The 21,997-nt window shown below is 41.8% G+C and overlaps 1 protein-coding gene across 1 annotated transcript in view; it reads left to right on the top strand.

The window, feature by feature from the left end:
• LOC139372665 (potassium channel subfamily K member 9-like) overlaps window positions 1-21,466 on the top strand; it is a 36,181-nt gene extending 14,715 nt beyond the window's left edge. The window contains exon 2 of the mRNA XM_071112446.1: window positions 20,544-21,466. Within this exon, the coding sequence (XP_070968547.1) occupies window positions 20,544-21,466 (923 nt within the window). The remainder of the gene's footprint in view (window positions 1-20,543) is intronic.
• The last annotated feature ends 531 nt before the right edge of the window (window positions 21,467-21,997 follow it).

Here is a 21,997-nt window from a genome sequence, read left to right as displayed (position 1 = left end):
TTGATAAAATACCATTGTTTTTGTTGTGCGTAGCTTATGCTTGCCCTTACCATAACCCCACCACCACCATGGGGCACTCTGTTCACAACATTGACATCCGCAAACTGCTCGCCCACACAACACCATACAAGTGGTCTACGGTTGTGAAGCTGGCTGGCTGGACGGGCTGGCAAATTCTCTAAAACGACGTTGGAGGTCACTTATGGTAGAGTAATGAACATTAAATTCTCTGGCAACAGCTCTGGTAGACATTCCTGCAGTCAGCATGCCAATTGCACACTCCTTCAAAACTTGAGACATCGGGGCTTTGCATTGTGTGACAAAACTGCACATTTTAGAGTGGCCTTTTATTGTCCCCAGCACAAAGTGCACCTGTGGAATGATCATGCTGTTTAATCAGCTTCTTGATATTCCACACATCTCAGGCAGATGGATTTCTGGGATCTTTCATTTCAGTTCATGAAACATGGGGGACCAACACTTTACATGTTGCGTTTATATTTTTGTTCAGTGTAGTTTACCTGAGACCTAAGGCCTTGCCTTAGCTAAACAAAATAAGCTTTAGTTCTACCGGCTAACACAGTCTTGTGGTGTGCAAGAGACGGGGATTTGAAAAATCCCATGTCTTGCAGAAACTCAATGTTGGGGTCTGACTCGCTAAGTGTTATGTATAGAGACAGAGACAGTACAGTGATGGATCAAGCACAGGTTACTACGGAGGCTGTGATGTAACATGTCATTACAGGCTCCGTCCCAAATGACACTCTGTTCTCTAGCTACTGCACTACTTCCACCAGGGCCAATATGGATCCTGTGGTGGGAAAACAGTTGTAGAGCTTTTCTCTGTAGTGATTTCTGTCCTTTGATTAAATCATGCATTTGAATTAGTTTCATAAGTAATGGGGTAACTGGTGAAACATGACAGATACAGACCGTTAGTCACAAAGCACTCTCTTCTTCAAAAGGCATGGTACAAAATGTATTAGTGTAACAGACATTTTACATTTAATTCACTCAAATCCATAGCAACAAAATTTCAAAAAGTTGTTTCTATCTTACTGGAATACAGCTACATGTGAAAACGGTGTATAAAGATCGACATCTTTGAAGATCTGGTGACGGTGTGGGATGAAAAAACTCCCTTTGCCTTGTGTGTGTTTGTGTTTGTGTGTGTGTGTGTGTGTTTGTGTGTGTGTGTGTGTGTGCGAGCGAGCGTACGCCTGAGTGTAGGACAGGTGCACTGATATTCTTATTGCTCTCAGAACAATAGCTTTTATGGGAGCCAGGAATAAGCTCTTTGAAGCGATGTGCTGCTGTTGTGTGTCACGACTAGTTAGATTCTCCAATACAAACACTGCCCACGCCTTTCTACCATAACAACAACTACTGGACCTATTGAAGTCTGAGCACCAATCATGTTCTGTGTACAGTCGCTGCAGGGGTTAAGCACTGTCAATGAGGTGCAGTACAGCCTGATTCACTGTCACAACTACACTCTTAGAAAAAAAGGGTTCCAAAAGGGTTCTTTAGATGGAAAAAGGGTTCTACCTGGAACCAAAAAGGGTTCTTCAAAGGGTTCTCCTATGGGGACAGCCGAAGAACCCTTTTTAGGTTCTAGATAGCATCTTTTTTTCTAAGAGTGTGGCTATGTGGAGTAGACCTCAGTATTGTAAAGAAGTCCTCTTATAAAAAGCCCTGGTCTCTGTGTCTCCTAACGCAATATATACATTCACATCTCATTCACGGAATGTGGTGACAGTAGTAGCTGTGGGTGGATTTCCAATCAAGAGTGTATATGAATCATTTAAAGCTGTGTTTGGTGGGTATTATAAAGTGTGTCTGTCTGTGTGTGTGTGTGTGTGTGTGCGTATGTATGTGTGTGTGTGTGTGTGTAGGGAGGTATGTGTGAAGGCATCATGCAGAGTGTAAACGTTTACAGATTCCTTAATAAGACCAGCAGGACTCCCAGCTCTAAGCCTCATCCCTGTCAGGCATCATGTCAAATAGCATGTCATGTGTTTACCCTGGCCATATGTCTCTACATGCCATATGCTGTTCATTTATACAGCAGAGAGGTGATGTGTCATAGGTATGACTGATGGAGCGACACCACACCAGCTGATTCTCTGACTGCGTCTGAAATGGTACCCTATTCCTAGCATTATGTTGTGTAACACACCCTATTCCTAGCATTATGTTGTGTAACACACCCTATTCCTAGCATTATGTTGTGTAACACACCCTATTCCTAGCATTATGTTGTGTAACACACCCTATTCCTAGCATTATGTTGTGTAACACACCCTATTCCTAACATTATGTTGTGTAACACACCCTATTCCTAGCATTATGTTGTGTAACACACCCTATTCCTAGTATTATGTTGTGTAACACACCCTATTCCTAACATTATGTTGTGTAACACACCCTATTCCTAGTATTATGTTGTGTAACACACCCTATTCCTGACATTATGTTGTGTAACACACCATATTCCTAGCATTATGTTGTGTAACACACCATATTCCTAGCATTATGTTGTGTAACACACCCTATTCCTAGCATTATGTTGTGTAACACACCCTATTCCTAGCATTATGTTGTGTAACACACCCTATTCCTAACATTATATTGTGTAACACACCCTATTCCTAACATTATGTTGTGTAACACACCCTATTCCTAACACTATATTGTATAACACACCCTATTCCTAACATTATATTGTATAACACACCCTATTCCTAACCTTATATTGTATAACACACCCTATTCCTAGCATTATATTATAAACACACCCTATTCCTAACATTATATTGTGTAAAACACCCTATTCCTAACATTATATTGTGTAACACACCCTATTCCTAACATTATATTGTGTAACACACACTATTCCTAACATTATATTGTGTAACACACCCTATTCCTAACATTATATTGTGTAAAACACCCTATTCCTAACATTATATTGTGTAACACACCCTATTCCTAACATTATATTGTGTAACACACTCTATTCCTAACATTATATTGTGTAACACACACTATTCCTAACATTATATTGTGTAACACACCCTATTCCTAGCATTATGTTGTGTAACACACCCTATTCCTAACATTATATTGTGTAACACACACTATTCCTAACATTATATTGTGTAACACACCCTATTCCTAACATTATATTGTGTAACACACACTATTCCTAACATTATATTGTGTAACACACGCTATTCCTAACATTATATTGTGTAAAACACCCTATTCCTAGCATTATATTATAAACACACCCTATTCCTAGCATTATATTATAAACACACCCTATTCCTAACATTATATTGTGTAACACACCCTATTCCTAATATTATATTGTGTAACACACCCTATTCCCCCTGGGCCTTGGTTGAAAGTATAATGAGGAGTAGGGTGCCATTTCCACCTCTGTATCTCATCTGTCTACCAGCGTGATGACATCATCTAGTGTGGAGAATGATGACAGTGGACACACTGACTTTTCTGTCTGCTGCCAGCGTGATTGACAGCTCTCGGTAGCCAAAGGCACTTCCCAGCTGCACTCTGTCCCTCCCTCCCTCCTTAGCTGACACCTCCTACAGCCACATGAGCCGGACCATAACATTGACAGGGATTGTTTGGGGTGTTGGTGTGTGTGTGTGTACTGTGTGTGTGCGTACGTGGAAGGGAGTGTGTGTCTCAGTGGCTGTCATCTCCAACCATTGTTGACAAGGCTTGTTTGGTGAGGACTTCTGTCAATGGGGTAGTGTGGTCTTGACAGGGATTGTTGTTTGGTGGTGCTCTGTGTGTGATGTGTGTGTATGTGTCTGTGTATGTGTGTGTGTGTGTGTGTGTGGTTCTGCCCATGAGGTTGTGGTCTTGATCGTGATCTTTTGGTGGGGCGAGGTCTGTGTGTCTGCGTGTGGTCTTGACAGCGATTGTTTGGTCAGTTTGTTAAGACGTTATTGATTACTTTGAGGACTAGAATTTTCCCAGAGACTCCTGGACTCGTATCCACAAAGCGACTCAGAAAAGGTGCTAGGAATCCTGTTAAAACCTGTTGAGACAACAAAAAAACTCCCAGTAGGTTTTAGGAAGATATGAGACTGCCAAGAAAAAGTCTGAGCCATGAGTAAAATCAACTTATAACTGTTTCTAAGCTGGTAATCAGTACAGTATGAGGTACTGCAAAGGAAAAATAGTAATAATCTTTGACATTGTTGTAAATGATTGGGAATAACCAATTGCTATGAGGCATCACCAGCTGTGCACGTTTCAGACAACCACGGTGAATGTGACTGTCAAATGTTGCAATGGTAAAACGTTTGATAGAATTCGACTGACACGATCACTTTGCCTACTCTTAAGTCTTTGCTAATATGTTGCTGTGCATAACATATATCATATCTTTTTATTTATTTATTTATTTATTCCAAAAGCGCCATTTCTTATAATATTACCGTTAAATCAACACACTCAACACTACCATTTAACAACTCTAAATGCCTTTGGCACAGTTGGCCTCAAATCCTTTGCCAATAATGTTGCATAGCATGTTTGAATGGTCAATCATTTTCACCGAACACAATCAAAGTTGACTTAGGCCCTAGATGCCTTTACTTTAGGCACATTTTTTAAGGTGTTATTGCGCTCCGAAGGGATTAGTTGAAACAAAGTGACGTAGGCTAGTTAAATAATCAAACGAAAAATGTGATTATTTATTAGCTTATGTGGTTATAAGTACAGTATGTAGGCATATCATGTGAAATCCGGCTCATGTGAAATCATTTTCAAAAGACTGTCGGTCTAGCTTATTTATGGGTTGATCATATAGAAATATCAAAACATTCTTTCAACAGCTCCAAAGCAACTGCCGGTAGAACAGGAACCACTGACTACGTTTTCTGTTATCAAGACATCTGCAGGTAACGCAACTCATGAGGTGTCCTCAATATCTGTCGGTGGGACTCCTGTGACTAAAAAGGCTTCATGGATAGCTTTTATTTTTACCCATAAGAGTAGGAGTAAAATGTCTCTATTCTCAGCACTTACCACCAATTTTCTAGTCTGAAACACTTTGTGGATAAGGCCCCTGGTCCTAAGAGCCTTCAGTCTAATGTTCACACGGCGAGGATGTTCTTGAAACTTGCAGTGCGCTACACAGCATGTTGCGCGTTTCATCAAACTCATGTTTCATGTTCTATTCATTCAAGTATCGCCCCCATTTTCAAAGAGCAGCTTGCATCGGACATCTATTACCAAAGGAGAGCTCCTCCTCTGTTTCACTCTTTGTGCTGAGTTTACAGCAGATATAGTTCGCTATCTCACTGTCTGTGAAATGGAGATTGTGAAGAAAGTGTAGCAAAATGGCTACTGCCTGTGCAGCCGTTTTCTCCTGAAATCAAGATGTATGTAGAGTAGCTGTGTGGGGAGTTACTTGTACTTTTTACATGTAACATTGCAGGATTCCTTTCCATCCAATTAACCTCTGTTGTCTTGGGTTCCCTATGGTTAGAGACAGTGATTAAACACTTGAACTCTGCAGGTGTTGGGAAAAACAAGTGTACCCTTTAACTTGTGTTAGGGCACTTCTGTTCCCTTATCTCCTGGCAGAAATACTCAATCCAAATGAAAGTGTCTGGACCAGTACTGAGATATATGAACAACAAGTAGGAACCACATCAGCAAGTAGTCATTTTGAGAGTTTTGTATTTAACGGATTAACCTTATTCCCTAACAATCCTAGCCTTGAAACAATGTTAACAAATGAACATATCAAATGCCATTAAATACATAGACTTGTTCTTATTCAACTGTACTCATAAAAAATACATTAAAATATGCAGGAATCCTTAAACACTGGTGCTTACTGGTGGTAAAGGGGTACCAATATTAATAATGCATAAAAAATGAAGCAGTTATATTTTAAATATTGATTTATGAACTTTAAAATGTTGCATATTGCCTTAAAACGTATAAGGTTTGATATACAGTGCCTTGCAAAATTATTCAGATTTCTTCACATTTTATGGTTACAAAATAGGATACAAATATTTTGTCAACAATCTACACAAAATACTCCGTCAAAGTGGGAAAAAAATATATAATAATATGAATAAAAATGTAATAACTAAAATATAGTCATTGCAGAAGTATTCAACTCTCTGAGTCAATACATATTAGAATCACCTTTGCCATCAATTACTGTTGTGAGTCTTCTTGGGTGGGTCTACAAGAGATTTGTACACATGGAATGTGCGATATTTGCCCATTATTCCTTACAAAATTCTTCAAACTCTGTCAAGATGTTGGGGATCATGGCTAGACAGCAATGTTCAAGCCTTGCCCTAGTTTTTCAAGCACTGCGACTGTAAAACTGTAACCAGGCCACTCAGGACATTCACTGTCTTCTTGGTACACAAAGCAACTCCAGTGTAGATTTGGCCTTGTGTTGTAGGTTATTGTCCTGCTCATATATATTACTTTTAGAAAATAGATATCAAATGAACAATAAGCTTTAAAAAGAGCCCAATCACAACACAGTATGAAGATTTAGAAGGGGGTTTGGGGTTGTTGCACCAAAGTCACTGGTTGGATTGGATATTCATTTTCATCATATAGTTACTGACCAAACATGTTTCCACAGAACTTTCTCTGAACTAGAATATTACAAATCTTCCTCTTCTAAAGTGTTTATGTGGTGGGTCAGGTCCGTGTTGTCTACTCAACATGTGTTGATGTTGCCACTACTTTTCAGGGGCGGAATGTGCTCTTCATTGCCTCCTATAAGGTTTATCTACACTGAGTGTGCAAAGCATGAGGAACTTTCCATGACAGACTGATCAGGTGAAAGCTATGATCCCTTATCGATGTAACTTGTTAAATAAATCAGTGTAGATGAAGGGGAGGAGACAGGTTAAAGAAGGATTTTTTAAGCCTTGAGACAATTGAGACATGAATTGTGTATGTGTGCCATTCATGAGGTGAATGGGGAAGGCAAAAGATGTATACTGTATGCCTTTGAACGAGGTATGGTAGTCGGTTCCAGGCGCACCGGTTTAAGTGTGTCAAGAACTGCTGGGTTTCCCGTGTGTATCAGAATGATCCACCACCCAAAGGACATCCATCCAACTTGACAGAACTGTGGGAAGCATTGGAGTCAACATGGGCCAGCGTCCCTGTGGAACGCTTTCAACACCTTGTAGAGTCTATTTCCTCGGGGGGGGGCATTATGTTCTTTGTTTTACACACTCAGTGGAAGGAATAATTGAGTTATCCTATCCATGTCCTCTCTCTTGGACGGAAGGTAGCCTATAGGTTAGGTGCATTGGGCCAGTAACTGAAAGGGTCCTGGTTCAAATCCCCAAGCAAACTAGGTGGGATATCTGCCGATGTGCCCTTGGGCAAGGCCCTTAACTCTAATTGCTCCAGAGTCACTGTCAATAATGGCTGATCCCTGGCTCTGACCCCACTCTCAGGGAGTGAGATATGCAAAAATTATACTTCCAAGGGAAAATGGAAGCACCCACCTAATTAGCTTATCATTCTGTTCATTAAGAAGCAGTAGTTTGATACTGTAGTTTGCCTTGTAAAAGCAGACTGGCGTACCACAAACACAATAGATGCCCTCCCCAGAGACATGGTGGTGGGCAGGGCACAGTGAAATCAGCTCTACCAGAACTGCTCTGGCAGTTTAGAGCATGCTGTGCTCTACAAGTGGTGTCTTGTGTCTGTGATACTAAACAGTGTGTCCCTAGGGGCTGGAAAAACAAATAGAGCCACAGTAGTAATAGAGCACACACACACACACACACACACACACACACACACACACACACACACACACACACACACACACACACACACACACACACACACACACACACACACACACACACACACACACACACACACACACACGGGAGGGCTGCAGTACAGTGGATTTTCACAGCTTGGAAAGTCAAATATACCCCGGAGTTGATCAACGCTGTGCTCACAGCTCCCCCTGCAGGTCACAGCAGGGAATTGCATTGCCTGTGTGTGTCACCGTGTAAAAAGCTGAACTATAAATAGCCCTATGTGAACAGTGCCACAACAGCCAGAAGTGTGAGGTAATGGGCATGTTGAGACATGTAACCAGTAGGTAGAATTAGACTATGTGTGTGTAGTGTGAGCAAAAATATCCACTATAAAAAGCTTCTGTATGTAAAATATACTATTTTATACGTTCCAGCTTCTATTGAAAAATAACGACTTCACCAAATTCACTGTTCCTCTCTCAGGCTTATACAGAGAGACTCATCCATGATTGTATTGTACTGTAATGTACTGTAATGCTCTCCTGTCTGGTCTACCCAAGAAAGCCATTGGTCAACTGCAAAACATACAGAATGCTGCAGCGTGGGTACTGACCAAGACCAGACGGAGAGCACACATTACACCGGTTTTAAAGTCTCTGCACTGCCTGCCTTTGAGTTTTAGAATGAGTGTGTAGGGGGGATAGGGAGGCAGTGTGTAGGGGGGATAGGGAGGCAGGCACTGTGTGAGTGAGTGAGTGAGTGAGTGAGTGAGTGAGTGAGTGAGTGAGTGAGTATGTGATAGACAGAGGAAGAGAGAGAGAGTATGCTCACTGAACTCTGAAATGAAATGCTTCACATCGAATTTTGAAATCCAAAACCTAATTCACCTCAGAATAATACAAAAAAATCCTTAATGTTATTCTGGGTTGAGATTGTCTACTAATAATTTATAAGCCTCTGTGACTTTAGCACAAATTACTGACCTTTACAATGATTGACATCCACATCAATATTCAACCACACTGGTTGGTGAGCATCAATACCAAACCCAATTCTGTTATTGCTGAACATTCTAATTGTCTGTGGAGCTGTTTCCATAAATACCTCCAGTATCAGTTTATTTGATAGCTTCTTGTAATTTCGAGGCATTTTAACAGTTCTGTCCACTCACCTTGAAAAGGATTATAGGCAATTTATGCTTGATCCAAAAATGTGGTAGGAGGCGGCGTATGGATTGTGTGACACAATTGCGGAGCTTCCGGAGGCCAAATTGAGCTCTGTACCGCATCGCCGGAGGGCTCCGTATAGCTTTGCATTGACATGATTGGTTGACGGTAGGTGAGGGCGGGAGGTCCTGTATAAACATAAACTCACTTCCTTGACAAATTCCTATACAACAGCTCTACGCTGCTCTGCGAAGCACCAACATGATGAATGCCCTGACTTCTGCAGAGGCCGTATCACCGTAAATGCAGACGTCAGATTGACCATGCAGCGCCTTTTAGAAGCAGTTGATGTGTAAGCAATATGGCAGTAGCTCCACTTTGGTCTAGGATTTCTGGAATCATGAGGGAATAAGTAGGAAATTCGCAATTCTCCAACCAGGATTTATGGAAAACCAGAAAATGTATTGAAAATACCTTGAATTTTGCAACCCCAACGTATACCTGTGTGTGTGTGTTTATTTAGTAACTCAGGTTGGGCCTTCTAGCATCAGCCTAAGAGCACCAGACACCCAGCAAGAGAAAGACAAACTAATCAGGCCTCAGACAAAACACTTTCAAACCTGCTGCCCCCAGCATGTGTCCAGATGGTGGAAATTAGTAAAACATCCTATCCCTTGTTGTTGTTAGAGGATATGTGTGTGTGTGTGTGTGTGTGTGTGTGTGTGTGTGTGTGTGTGTGTGTGTGTGTGTGTGCTTCACAGGAGATGGCAGAGAAAGGTAGAGCAGGTGAGTGGGTGAAGACAACAAGGTGATCTGATAACGTAAATGACACAGATATGATCAAATTTGATGTTTGAACAGCAGATAGTCTATATCTTAACAGCCTGGTGTGTGTGTGTGTGTGTGTGTGTGTGTGTGTGTGTGTGTGTGTGTGTGTGTGTGTGTGTGTGTGTGTGTGTGTGTGTGTGTGTGTGTGTGTCTGCGTACTGGTGTCTGTGTATGAGACTGTGTTGGAAGCTTCAGCATTAGCAAAATTATAAAAATAGACTTGTGTCCGTGGGAAGTTTCCTGTAAGCTTAGACGACAGATACTGTTTCTTGTACTTTAATCAGAGAAACTAGATGCATCTAATGAAACAAATACTTTCAAGCATAGGCTTCATCACTCATAAAGCATTAGACTACACATACTCAACTTTCCATATCAAGCATTAGTGATTGCAATGAAGGGCTATTGATACTATTTTCAGGTAATGTCCATTGTCTTTCCTCTCAACCTCTCTCTCATGCTCTCCAGAACTGCAAACACACATAAATGAATGTGTACCTACAGTAAATACATACATTTAAGGATACTTCATTCTGGGCCGTTATGTTAACATTGAGTTGGCCAGAGTCATGGAAGGAGTGTTTGAAGGTCTTCTCTGCAGGTGCTGTTTTGGACCGCAGACAGTTAGCTCACAGTTAGTTACCTCACAGTTAGCTAGCTCACAATTAGCTAGCTCACAGTTAGTTAGCTCACAGTTAGCTAGCTCACAGTTAGCTTGCTCACCGTTAGTTAGCTCACAGTTAGTTAGCTCACAGTTAGTTAGCTCACAGTTAGTTGACTCACAGTTAGGTAGCTCACAATTAGTTAGCTCATAGTTAGCTTGCTCACCATTAGTTAGCTCACAGTTAGTTAGCTCACAGTTAGTTAGCTCACAGTTAGCTTGCTCACCGTTAGTTAACTCACAGTTAGTTAGCTCACAGTTAGTTGGTTCACAGTTAGTTGACTCACAGTTAGTTAGCGCACAGTTAGTTAGCTCACAGTTAGTTATCTCGTGTCAGGGTGGCAGCTGGTGACAGGTCATCAGAGGGAGGTGCACAAGGTGTTATCCAGTCTGACTGTTGCTCCGCCTCCTATCCTGCGGTCTAACTCCCCTGTCCTGACCTTCTTTATAATTCCATGGCTCACAGGCAATTAATGTCTCCGAGCCACTGGAATAATGTGAGGTGAATTAACCTCCCAGAACAGACGAGCTAATAGAGATTTGTTTTAACAACTACTCAAGTAACTAACACTTCTCCGCAACACCAACGAGGGGCCTCGATAATATCTGCCATTTAGCAAATGCTTTTATTCAAAGCAACTTACAGTCATTTGTGCTACATTACCATACATTTGTTATGGTTAGGAATGACAGAGACAGCAGGTTCACCAAGACCTCAGTATGAGATGGGTTGGGAGTATGGCATTGTGTTGCAATACTGGCCATGTTATTCTCATTAACTAGCCTTGAAAATATATGAGGAAAGTTGAGAAGCTACAGGATTAGTTTCATGATGTTCAAGTTGGATAATACTGCGATTATTAAAGAGGTATCAAAAGCTTTGAGTTGACCAACACAGTGTGCATTGATTTCTACAGAAGTCTTGTGAGTGTCACATTCAGTTGCTAATTGTAAAGGCACAGGGGTTTATTCAGGTATTTTATTGTCAAGTGCATCACTGTTACACATCTATCAACACACACAAACACCCACGTACGCAGGCACCCACCCACACACACAGGTCTTTGCTCAGCAGAATAAATGTGTCTGTTCTCTTTGACAACAGCTAATATAGTCATAACAGGACAAAATTACAAAATTACAGAGTCCAGATAGTATCCAATCTAGCACCAATATAGAACATAGCATCCAATCACCAGTCTAACACTGCAACACAAAACCAAGTGTCCAACATTGAACAGTCACTTTAGCAGGCCAGCTCAGAGAGGACAGACCTACTATATACCGTATAAATCAAGTCATTACTAAGACAACAATCCCTCTGCTCTGGACAATCTTGCAAAATGAAATCATATTTTACTGTAAGCTATATTTATAGCTGCAGTAGGAAAACATAACAGCATGGTTACACATTGTGATTAAACTTGATTATAGAAATAAATGCAGGGACAGAGGAAAGGAGAATAACGTGGTCCTATTGGTTCATCTAGTCAGCAGTAGGACTTGATGTGTTACTGAGAGAAATGCAGAAAAACGACATGTCCAACCTCTCCCCAATGATGGTTGAATCTGTTCAAGGACATTGGTAACAGCAGTTCTGGGGTCAGTGGGTTCCTTAACGTCTTAGTTAAAGATTCACACTGTACGTTAGAGAAGTGCATGCTGTCAGCTTACCAATGTGTCTAGGCCCTCATCCCTTCTCTCTCAGTGAGACTGAGTACAGAGGACGTGTGGTTTGATGCCAGATCCTCTGTGTGGATTTGAGTGAGGGAGATAGAGGTACTCAGTGGGCTGCGCTCCTTGTTTCCGAAAGGGCAAAGCACACACTGCTTCGCGGAGCAGAGCAGCTGAGCAGAAGTTGTCAAGGAAATGAGTTTGTGTTTATACAGGGCCTCCCTCCCTCACCTACCATCAACCAATCTTGTCAATGAGGAGGTATAGGGATTTTCTGTATAAAAGAAGCCCTCTGCATTGTTTCAAAATTTGGGAAAAATGTCCACTTCTATACGGAGCCTCCGGAGGCTCCACCTCTATACGGGGCCTCTGGAGGCTCCACCTCTATACGGAGCCTCTGGAGGCACCACCTCTATACGGAGCCTCTGGAGGCTCCATCTCTATACGGAGCCTCTGGAGGCACCACCTCTATACGGAGCCTCCGGACTGCATTGCCGGATCAAGCATAAATCAGCCATTACACAATAGGCTACAGACGTTGTTGAGCTAGTTTTAACACACTCTTGAACTAGCGCCACAAATCAAATATGATTTGTCCATTCATTCATTGTCATTTCTGTCTGCCAATGTAATTAATTACCGCCTGATTACTCCCCAGGAATAATTCCAGACATTAAAATCAATATTAATTAGGCTGTTTAATGTGCAAGAGGGAATGAAGACAGCTGGTTGCTGCTGCTAGAAGGTGTACACGATGTAATAGCTGTAAGAACCCATCCAGAGATGCTTCTCTTAAAAACAAACACTACAAATAGGCTATGAATAAAGATATCTAGCTAGCTACTGTCTTTGACTTTGCAATGAAATGTTATGAAGCAAATTTGTTATGAACATCCTCACAAACATCTAGTGCCCCTGTGGTAATTCCAAACATCTAGTGCCCATGTGGTAATTCCAAACATCTAGTGCCCCTGTGGTAATTCCAAACATCTAGTGTCCCTGTGGTAATTCCAAACATCTAGTGTCCCTGTGGTAATTCCAAACATCTAGTGTCCCTGTGGTAATTCCAAACATCTAGTGCCCCTGTGGTAATTCCAAACATCTAGTGCCCCTGTGGTAATTCCAAACATCTAGTGCCCATGTGGTAATTCCAAACATCTAGTGCCCCTGTGGTAATTCCAAACATCTAGTGTCCCTGTGGTAATTCCAAACATCTAGTGTCCCTGTGGTAATTCCAAACATCTAGTGCCCCTGTGGTAATTCCAAACATCTAGTGCCCCTGTGGTAATTCCAAACATCTAGTGCCCCTGTGGTAATTCCAAACATCTAGTGCCCCTGTGGTAATTCCAAACATCTAGTGCCCCTGTGGTAATTCCAAACATCTAGTGCCCCTGTGGTAATTCCAAACATCTAGTGTCCCTGTGGTAATTCCAAACATCTAGTGCCCCTGTGGTAATTCTAAACATCTAGTGCCCCTGTGGTAATTCCAAACATCTAGTGCCCCTGTGGTAATTCCAAACATCTAGTGCCCCTGTGGTAATTCCAAACATCTAGTGTCCCTGCGGTAATTCCAAACACCTAATGTCCCTGTGGTAATGCCAAACAACTTGTGTTTGTTTTGGCTCTCAGTTTGGTCTCATGAAATCTATTTACAGTTGAATCACTTAGAGGTTGTTCTCTCTCCCAACCTGATTAAAAAACAGAACGCAGAGATGATGAAAGGGATAATAACATCACTAAAGGTGATGAATAAGCACTGGCAAGGGGAGCAGCACAGCAAGGTGATGGAGTGTATACAGGACATCTCTAGTAACATCTTATATTACAGCTAGCTACTGTAAGTAACAGAGGTGTAAAGTAAATGCTGTCAAACTGAATAATATGGTCGTTTTGAGAAAACAACATCAGTGTTGTCATTGGGGCCCTAAATGTATTTTAATGCATACTGTATCCCAATTCTACTATCAGCATAAAGACACCATAAACAAAACACCCCCATACACTGTAACTGATCTAAATCCTAGTTGGCAGATGTTCAACTTTTCCCTCCGCTCACACACAGACAACACTTTCAGACATTTCTTTGTCTGAGAAATAGAAAGAGCTGTGGAGGTTCATTGATTTGGTGCAAAACGGAACATGACAAATTCCTACTGACAATGTGAGATTTTGATTTGCACCTTTCTGTCATCAGATTCAAGTCAGCTATCCAACTCTGGTGGCTGCTTGGAGAAACATTGTCAAGCTGTACACCACCATTAAATATGTACATGCAGTGGGAGAGAGAGCAAGAGAGAGATTGAGAGAGAAGAGACAGAAAGAGAGAGATAACGGGAAAAAACTAAAAAAGAGGGTGAGGTACTATAACACACTACCAACCAACATGCAGTAGAAACTTTTAAGAAACTTTGAGGAGGAAAATGAGAATCAGTCTGACAGAATAACTGTGTTTCATTTGTTCAGACAGAACATGTAGTCAGTAGACCAGGCTCTGGGTTAATAATGCAGTTCATTCATTTTATGAATACCGCAGGGCTACTGTATCACTGAGAGGACTGGGGAAGGAACATGAAGAAATAAAGATATGAATGAGGGCACAGTCATAGCTGCCGTTGCACTATTAGTCAGCCTAACATTTCTGGATACATTCATAGTGCTAAACTTTTCACCTCGCAGAACGATACACATAATCATAAATACAGTGCCTTCAGAAAGTATTCATACCCCTTGACTTATTCCACATTGTTGTTTACTAATTCAAAACGGATTAAATATCTAATATTTCTCACCCATCTACACACAATACCCCATAATGACAAAGTGAAAACGTGGTTTTAGAATTTTTTTGCAAATTAATTCAAACTTTTATACAGAAATATGTAATTTACAAGTATTCACACCCGAGTCAATACTTTGTAGAAGCACCTTTGGCGGCGATTACAGCTTTGAGTCAACCTGGGTACGTCTGTATCAACTTTTCACATCTGGATTTGGGGATTTTCTCCCATTCTTCCTTGCAGATTTTCTCAAGCTCTGTTAAATTAGATGGGGAGCTGTGGTGAACAGCAATCTTCAAGTCTTTCCACAGATTTTCAATGGGATTCAAGTCTGGGCTTTGGCTGGGCCACTCATGGACTTGCACAATCTTGTTCGGAAGCCATTTCAGCATTGCTTTGGTTGTATGCTTGGGGTCATTGTCCTCTTTGAACGTAAATCTTTGCATGCCCAGTCTAAGGTCATTTGCACTCTGAAGCAGGTTCTCATCAAGGAAAATTGCCATTTGGCTCAATTCATTGTTCCCTCTATCCTGACTAGTCTCACAGTCCCTGTTGCTGAAAAGCATCCCCATAGCATGATGCTGCCACCACCATGCTTCATAGTAGGGATGTTGATGAGCTGTGCCTGGTTTTCTCCAGACATAGCGCTTTGCATTCAGGCCAAAGAGTTACATTTTTATCTCATCAGACCACACCATATTTTGCCTTATGCTCTTATGCTCTCAAACTTTTTGCAAACTCAAGGCATGATATCATGTGACTTTTTCTCAGGAGTGGCTTCTGTCTGGCCACTCTCCCATAAATTGTTGTATTGTTGAAGTGCTGTAGAGACTGTAGTCCTTCTGGCAGGTTCACCCATCTTAGCCAAGGAACTCTGTAGTTCTGTCAGAGTGGTCACTGGGTTCTTGGTCACCTCCCTGACCAAGGTCCTTCTTACCTGGTGTCGTGTCTTTGGCTATGCCGGATTAAGTGATATGACATGCTATTCTATAAAATCCTTTCTCCGTAATTAATATTACCTGATTGAGCTAATCATGTAAATGTAATTAACTAGAGGGGCACCATGAAATAATATTTATAGAGCTGTTATCTTCCGAATAAACTCTTAAAGACCTAGTAATATTTTACATCAATAGCAGTCAATATTTTATCGTCACCTTAATTCAGTCTCATCTCAAAGTTGTAAATTCTTGGTTATCTTCACGAACCCTGGTTAACAAGTTGAATCAGCAATACAAAATTGGGTTTAATTATTTATTTACTAAATACCTAACTAATCACACAGAATTACATATACACAGAATTAATTATACCTTGATTACAAATTATGTCATAAAGGAAAATGTTCCTAGCGGGCGGAATAGATATGACAGCTGGCTACACAAAAGAAAAGGGGCTGGGTTTCAGTGAAAGAGTGTGAAGACTGAGGAACAAATGGGAGAAGCTGTGCTATTGTAAATACAGTATCTTATGCATTCTAAATTACCACCCACTTGGAAAAGGAAAATGTAATAAATATTTACTCTGAGCTGCGCTTCAGTAGGTTGGTGGTAGATGGAAGGCCGTGTTGCCCAACCGAGTCCTTTGAAGAATGTCTCTGGTGGTAAATTGGATACGTTATAGTAACGTCGTTGTTTGGTAGACGGGATACTCTGTCTGTTCTTTCCTAGCCCGCGTTTGCAGCTGCTGTTGCTAACTCAACGGCTAGGAGGTATCACTTCTGTAGTGAATAAGAGTTCAAAGTTCATACCATTCGCAACCAAAGCTCACGCTGAGGTTGGCTTAGTTCTGTAGTTGACATGTTAGTCCTTTTAACGCAGAGGCTGCAGACCTCACGTACTTGGAACCGGAGGTTACATTTTCGTCAAGGCTTTATATAGTGGAGCGAGAAGGGTGTGTCTGAAAAGTTTTATAACCCATGTCTCTTCACAGGGGCGGGCCACTGATTGAGCAGAGCCTTAACCTTATGAAAACCCAAATCTCTCATTTGGAAGCTAAAATTATATTTAATCTCTTCACCAATAATTTTATATTCAAACATTTAAATTGAACAACAAATCCATGTGATTCCAATAACTCTGATGTGTAGACTTTCCACTGTAGAGTTTGTCATCCTATCATTGAGGAGAATGTCTCAGATGACGGCCGAACTGACATCATATTCATTAAGTACCACCACATATGTTCAATTGGTCGGATTACCAGAATATAGTTCATTTCCCCCAATTTCACATCAGTAGGGTAGAGAGAGGAAAAAGGGGGGAAGAGGTATTTAAGACTGTCATAAACCTACCATAAGGCCAACGTCGTGACATTGGTCAAACAGTTTGGTCGGACGGCCAGCTTTAGGCAGAGTCTGGGTAGTTCCATATTTTGTCAATTTCCCAATGATGGATAACCCTGTGCTTTTGGACATTTTCAACACTATATAAGTTGTTTTATGCCCTTCCCCAAATATATGCCTCATCACAATTTCTTGGAGATCTACAGACAGTTCCTTGGACTTCATGGTATAGTTTCTGCTCTGACATGCACTGTCATCGGTGGGACCGTATACAGTATAGACAGGTGTGTTTCTTTCTAGATCATGTCCAAACAATTGAATTGTCAAGTTGTAGTGAAATCTCAAGGATGATCAAAGGAAATTGGATGCACCAGAGCTAAATATTAAGTATCATAGCAATGGGGTGTATATATCTACAGTACCAGTCAAAAGTTTGGACACACCTACTCATTCAAGGGTTTTACTTTATTTTACTATTTTCTACATTGCAGAATAATAGTGAAGACATCAAAACTATGAAATAACACATATGGAATCATGTAGTAACCAACAAAGTGTTAAACAAATCAAAATATATTTTATATTCTTAAAAGTAGCCACCCTTTGCCTTGATGACAGCTTTGCACACTCTTGGCATTCTCTCAACCAGCTTTCTGAGGTAGTCACCTTGAATGCTTTCCCAACAGTCTTGAAGGAGTTCCCGCATATGCTGAGCACTTATTTACTGCTTTTCCTTCACTCTGTAGTCCAACTCATCCCAAACCATCGGGTTGAGGTCGGGTGATTGTGGAGGCCAGGTCATCTGATGCAGCATTCCATCACTCTCTTTCTTGGTCAAATAGCCCTTACACAGCCTGGAGGTGTGTTGGGTATTGTCCTGTTGAAAAACAAATGATAGTCCCAGTAAGCAAAACCAGATGGGATGGCGTATTGCTGCAGAATGCTGTAGTAGCCATGCTGGTTAAGTGTGCCTTGAGTTCTAAATAAATCACTGACAGTGTCACCAGCAAATCACCCCCACACCATCATACCTCCTCCTCCATGCTTCACGGTGGGAACCACACATGCAGAGATCATCTGTTCACCTACTCTGCGTCTCACAAAGACACACCGGTTGGAACCAAAAATCTAAAATTTGGACTCATCAGACCAAAAGGACAGATTTCCACCAATCTATTTTCCATTGCTTGTTTTTCTTGGCCCAAGCAAATCTCTTCTTCTTATTAGTGTCCTTTAGTAGTGATTTCTTTGCAGAAATTTGACCATGAAGGCCTGATTCTTACAGTCTCCTCTAAACAGTTGATGTTGTGATGTGTCCGTTACTGTTGCAATTTCTGAGGCTGGTAACTCTAATAAATGTATCCTCTGCAGTAGAGGTAACTCTGGGTCTTCCTTTCTTGTGGTGGTCCTCATGAGAGCCAGTTTCATCATAGCGCTTGATGGTTTTTGCGACTGCACTTGAAGAAACGTTCAGAGTTCTTGAAATGTTCCGTATTTACTGTTGTTTCTCTTTGCTTATTTGAGCTGTCCTTGCCATAATATGGACTTGGTCTTTTACCATACCTTGTCACAACACAACTGATTGGCTCAAACACATTAAGAAGGGCAGAAAATCCACAAATTAACAAGGCACACCTGTTAATTGAGCCAGCATGAAGCTGGTTGAGAGAATGCCAAGAGTGTGCAAAGCTGGCAAAGGGTGGCTACGTTGAAGAATCTCAAATATATTTTGATTTGTTCAACACTTTTTTGCTTGCTACATGATTCCATATGTGTTATTTTTATAGTTTTGATGTCTTATTCCACAATGTAGAAAATAGTAAAAATAAAGAAAAACCCTTGAATGAGTAGGTGTGTCCAAACTTTTGACTGGTACTGTATGTTAGGTACCATAGATGCTCGAACCAGTTTATCCTTCCATTTGTTTGCTAAATAAGTTTAAAAAAAACAACAATCTAGTCCAGAGAAGCTGCGGGAGTTTATCAAATGCAGTCAGATCAACTATTGACCCATGATCCATCTTTGATTTTCATCAAGAAGTTTAACACTTGAATTCCACGGGTAAAGCATATAGGGTCACGGGAGCACACTTTATATGCACGTACAATTCCATTCTCTGCTTGCTGCAAATCAGATAGATCAAGTCCTGGGTCTATAAAAATAATAATTCCTCATGTGCTTGAGTGGGTGGACACCCATCAGGCAATGTATGAAATCAATAGTCAAGAAACACAAAGGTCAATGGACTAGTTCAGGTTACAATGGGTCTGTGAAAAATAGGAGAGTAATGCATCTTTGTCAAAACATTTGTGTCTGTATCCATGTATACAAATGGTGGGTGTTATTTGGTTACAGTGAGTTAGGCCTAGAGACAGTATCTGAGCCAGATACAGCAGACATATATTACACAAATGTAACGTATTTTCAGCATGGCCTTTCATACTCAAAACCATTCATATACTGTACTGTATCTAATCATATTCCATATCTGGAATGTCAACAAAACACTATAATTTCCTCTTTAGTTATCACCACAGGTTGCATTTATAACAGCACCCTTGGATTTATGTGTGTGTGTGTGTGTGTGTGTGTGTGTGTGTGTGTGTGTGTGTGTGTGTGTGTGTGTGTGTGTGTGTGTGTGTGTGTGCGTGCGTGCGTGCGTGCGTGTGTGTAAGAACCTACAGGCCTAAACATAAAGTCTACTTATCCTAAAAGCATTATTGGCTCATGTACAACTCCTTCCTCATCCAATAACTCCTACGTTTCCCACACTCCCCTGCAGCTCACAGGACCGGAATAGAAAGTTGCACTAAATTGGACAACCTTATAATCTCTGGGCCGGACTCAGATGAATGACTGGACCCATTTCTGTGCTGCCCTCTTATTCAAAATTGGCCCTATCTGTAGGGGTTAGCTCTTATTCAATAGCCATGTTGGCAGAGGGACAGCAGGACGCTTTGGGGATTATTCACTGGGTCAAATTTGTAAACAAAGCCAGAAGCCAAACTGGGGAGTTAAGTTTATGGAAAGTGGCTTGGTGGGGCTGAGTTCTATTTTCAATTCAATCATTTGAGGAAATGATTGGGCTATTTGACCTTCTGAATGTACTGAATTGAAAAGTGATTTGACCCCAACCCTGGCAGTTATCGAGCTATCGCTGTAAAATACTGGTCCCGGTTTCTGGTTTGTTGTCTCTCTTTCAAGTTAGGACCATGCTGCTGCCCAATAGATGTTATGTCCTGATCAATGTCTCTGTCTTCTCTCCGCTGCAGGTTATGGCCATGGTGCTGTACCATTGATGTTACATCCTGGTGACTGTGGTCTGTTGTCTCCCTGCAGGTTATGGCCATGCAGCTCCCGGCACAGACGCGGGGAAGGCCTTCTGCATGTTCTATGCCGTCCTGGGGATACCCCTGACCCTGGTCATGTTCCAGAGCCTGGGCGAGAGGATGAACACCTTCGTCAAGTCCCTCTTGAAGCGCATCAAGAAGTGCTGTGGCATGCGCATCACCGATGTTTCCATGGAGAACATGGTGACGGTGGGGTTCTTCTCCTGCATCGGGACGCTGTGCATCGGGGCGGCCGCCTTCTCCCACTACGAGGACTGGAGCTTTTTCCAGAGCTACTACTACTGCTTCATCACACTGACTACCATCGGCTTCGGGGACTTTGTGGCTCTGCAGAAGAACCGGGCCCTGCAGCGGAGGCCCCTGTACGTGGCCTTCAGCTTCATGTACATCCTGGTGGGCCTGACTGTCATAGGAGCCTTCCTCAACCTAGTGGTGCTGAGGTTCCTGACCATGAACAGTGAGGACGAGAGGCGGGATGCCGAGGAGAGGGCCTCGCTGGCGGGGAACAGAAACAGCATGATCATCCATATCCAGGAGGAGACACTGGGGAGAGGAGGAGGTGCCAGGAGGAGGCGCAGGGAAACGCAGGGCCAGTACTGCGCCGAGGTCACCGACCTGCCTTCTGTATGCTCCTGCATGAACTACCACTCACATGAGTTTGGTAGCTGTGGGGGAGGGATGGGAGGAGGGATAGGGGGCGGAGGGATGGGCTGTGCCTTCTCCCACCAGAACTCCTTTAGTTCCCAGTTGAACCCCCACCAGTACTTTCACTCTGTGTCGTACCGCATCGAGGAGATCTCTCCCAGCACCCTAAAGAACAGCTTCTTCCCCTCGCCCATCAGCTCAGTCTCCCCAGGCCTCCACAGCTTCACAGACAATCACCGACTCATGAAGAGAAGAAAATCTATCTGAGCTGTGGCACTGCCCATCTGAGCCAAGTGCAAAATAGTGTTTTGAACTACATGTTGCATTTCAATGTTTTTGCCTAAATGCTAAAACGTTGAATTGGAACAGATCATCAGACTGGGTTGGCCTGTCTACACAGGCAACTCCTAGCTTTCCTTTTTTATATACAAGTACAATGCATCTCCAATGCTGCTCCAAACCAAATCTCATTTTAGCACTTTTGTTTTGTTTCTTTTGGTTGGTCTAAGGATATAATATATTGAAGCGATTCACAGGGAATGATTGAAGAGGAAGGAGCGTTGGAAAGAAATGGCAAACTTGTTGGACATGAATTATTACATTCATTTCTTGTGAGGGATTCAAAGCATGAAGCATGGATACTTATTCTCCCAGGAAATTGTCCCATCAGAGAAATACTAACCAGAACCAACAGATCTTGTTATACATTTTCATATTGCCGGCTCACAAAGATAATATAGCACCCTGGTAACAATGTACCAAATGATGCACACTTAGCATTATAAGGGGGATATGTAT

This window comes from Oncorhynchus clarkii, chromosome 18, assembly GCF_045791955.1.
Source record: "Oncorhynchus clarkii lewisi isolate Uvic-CL-2024 chromosome 18, UVic_Ocla_1.0, whole genome shotgun sequence".
Classification (NCBI taxonomy): domain Eukaryota; kingdom Metazoa; phylum Chordata; class Actinopteri; order Salmoniformes; family Salmonidae; genus Oncorhynchus; species Oncorhynchus clarkii.
This window is presented reverse-complemented; position numbering and strand designations above follow the sequence as displayed.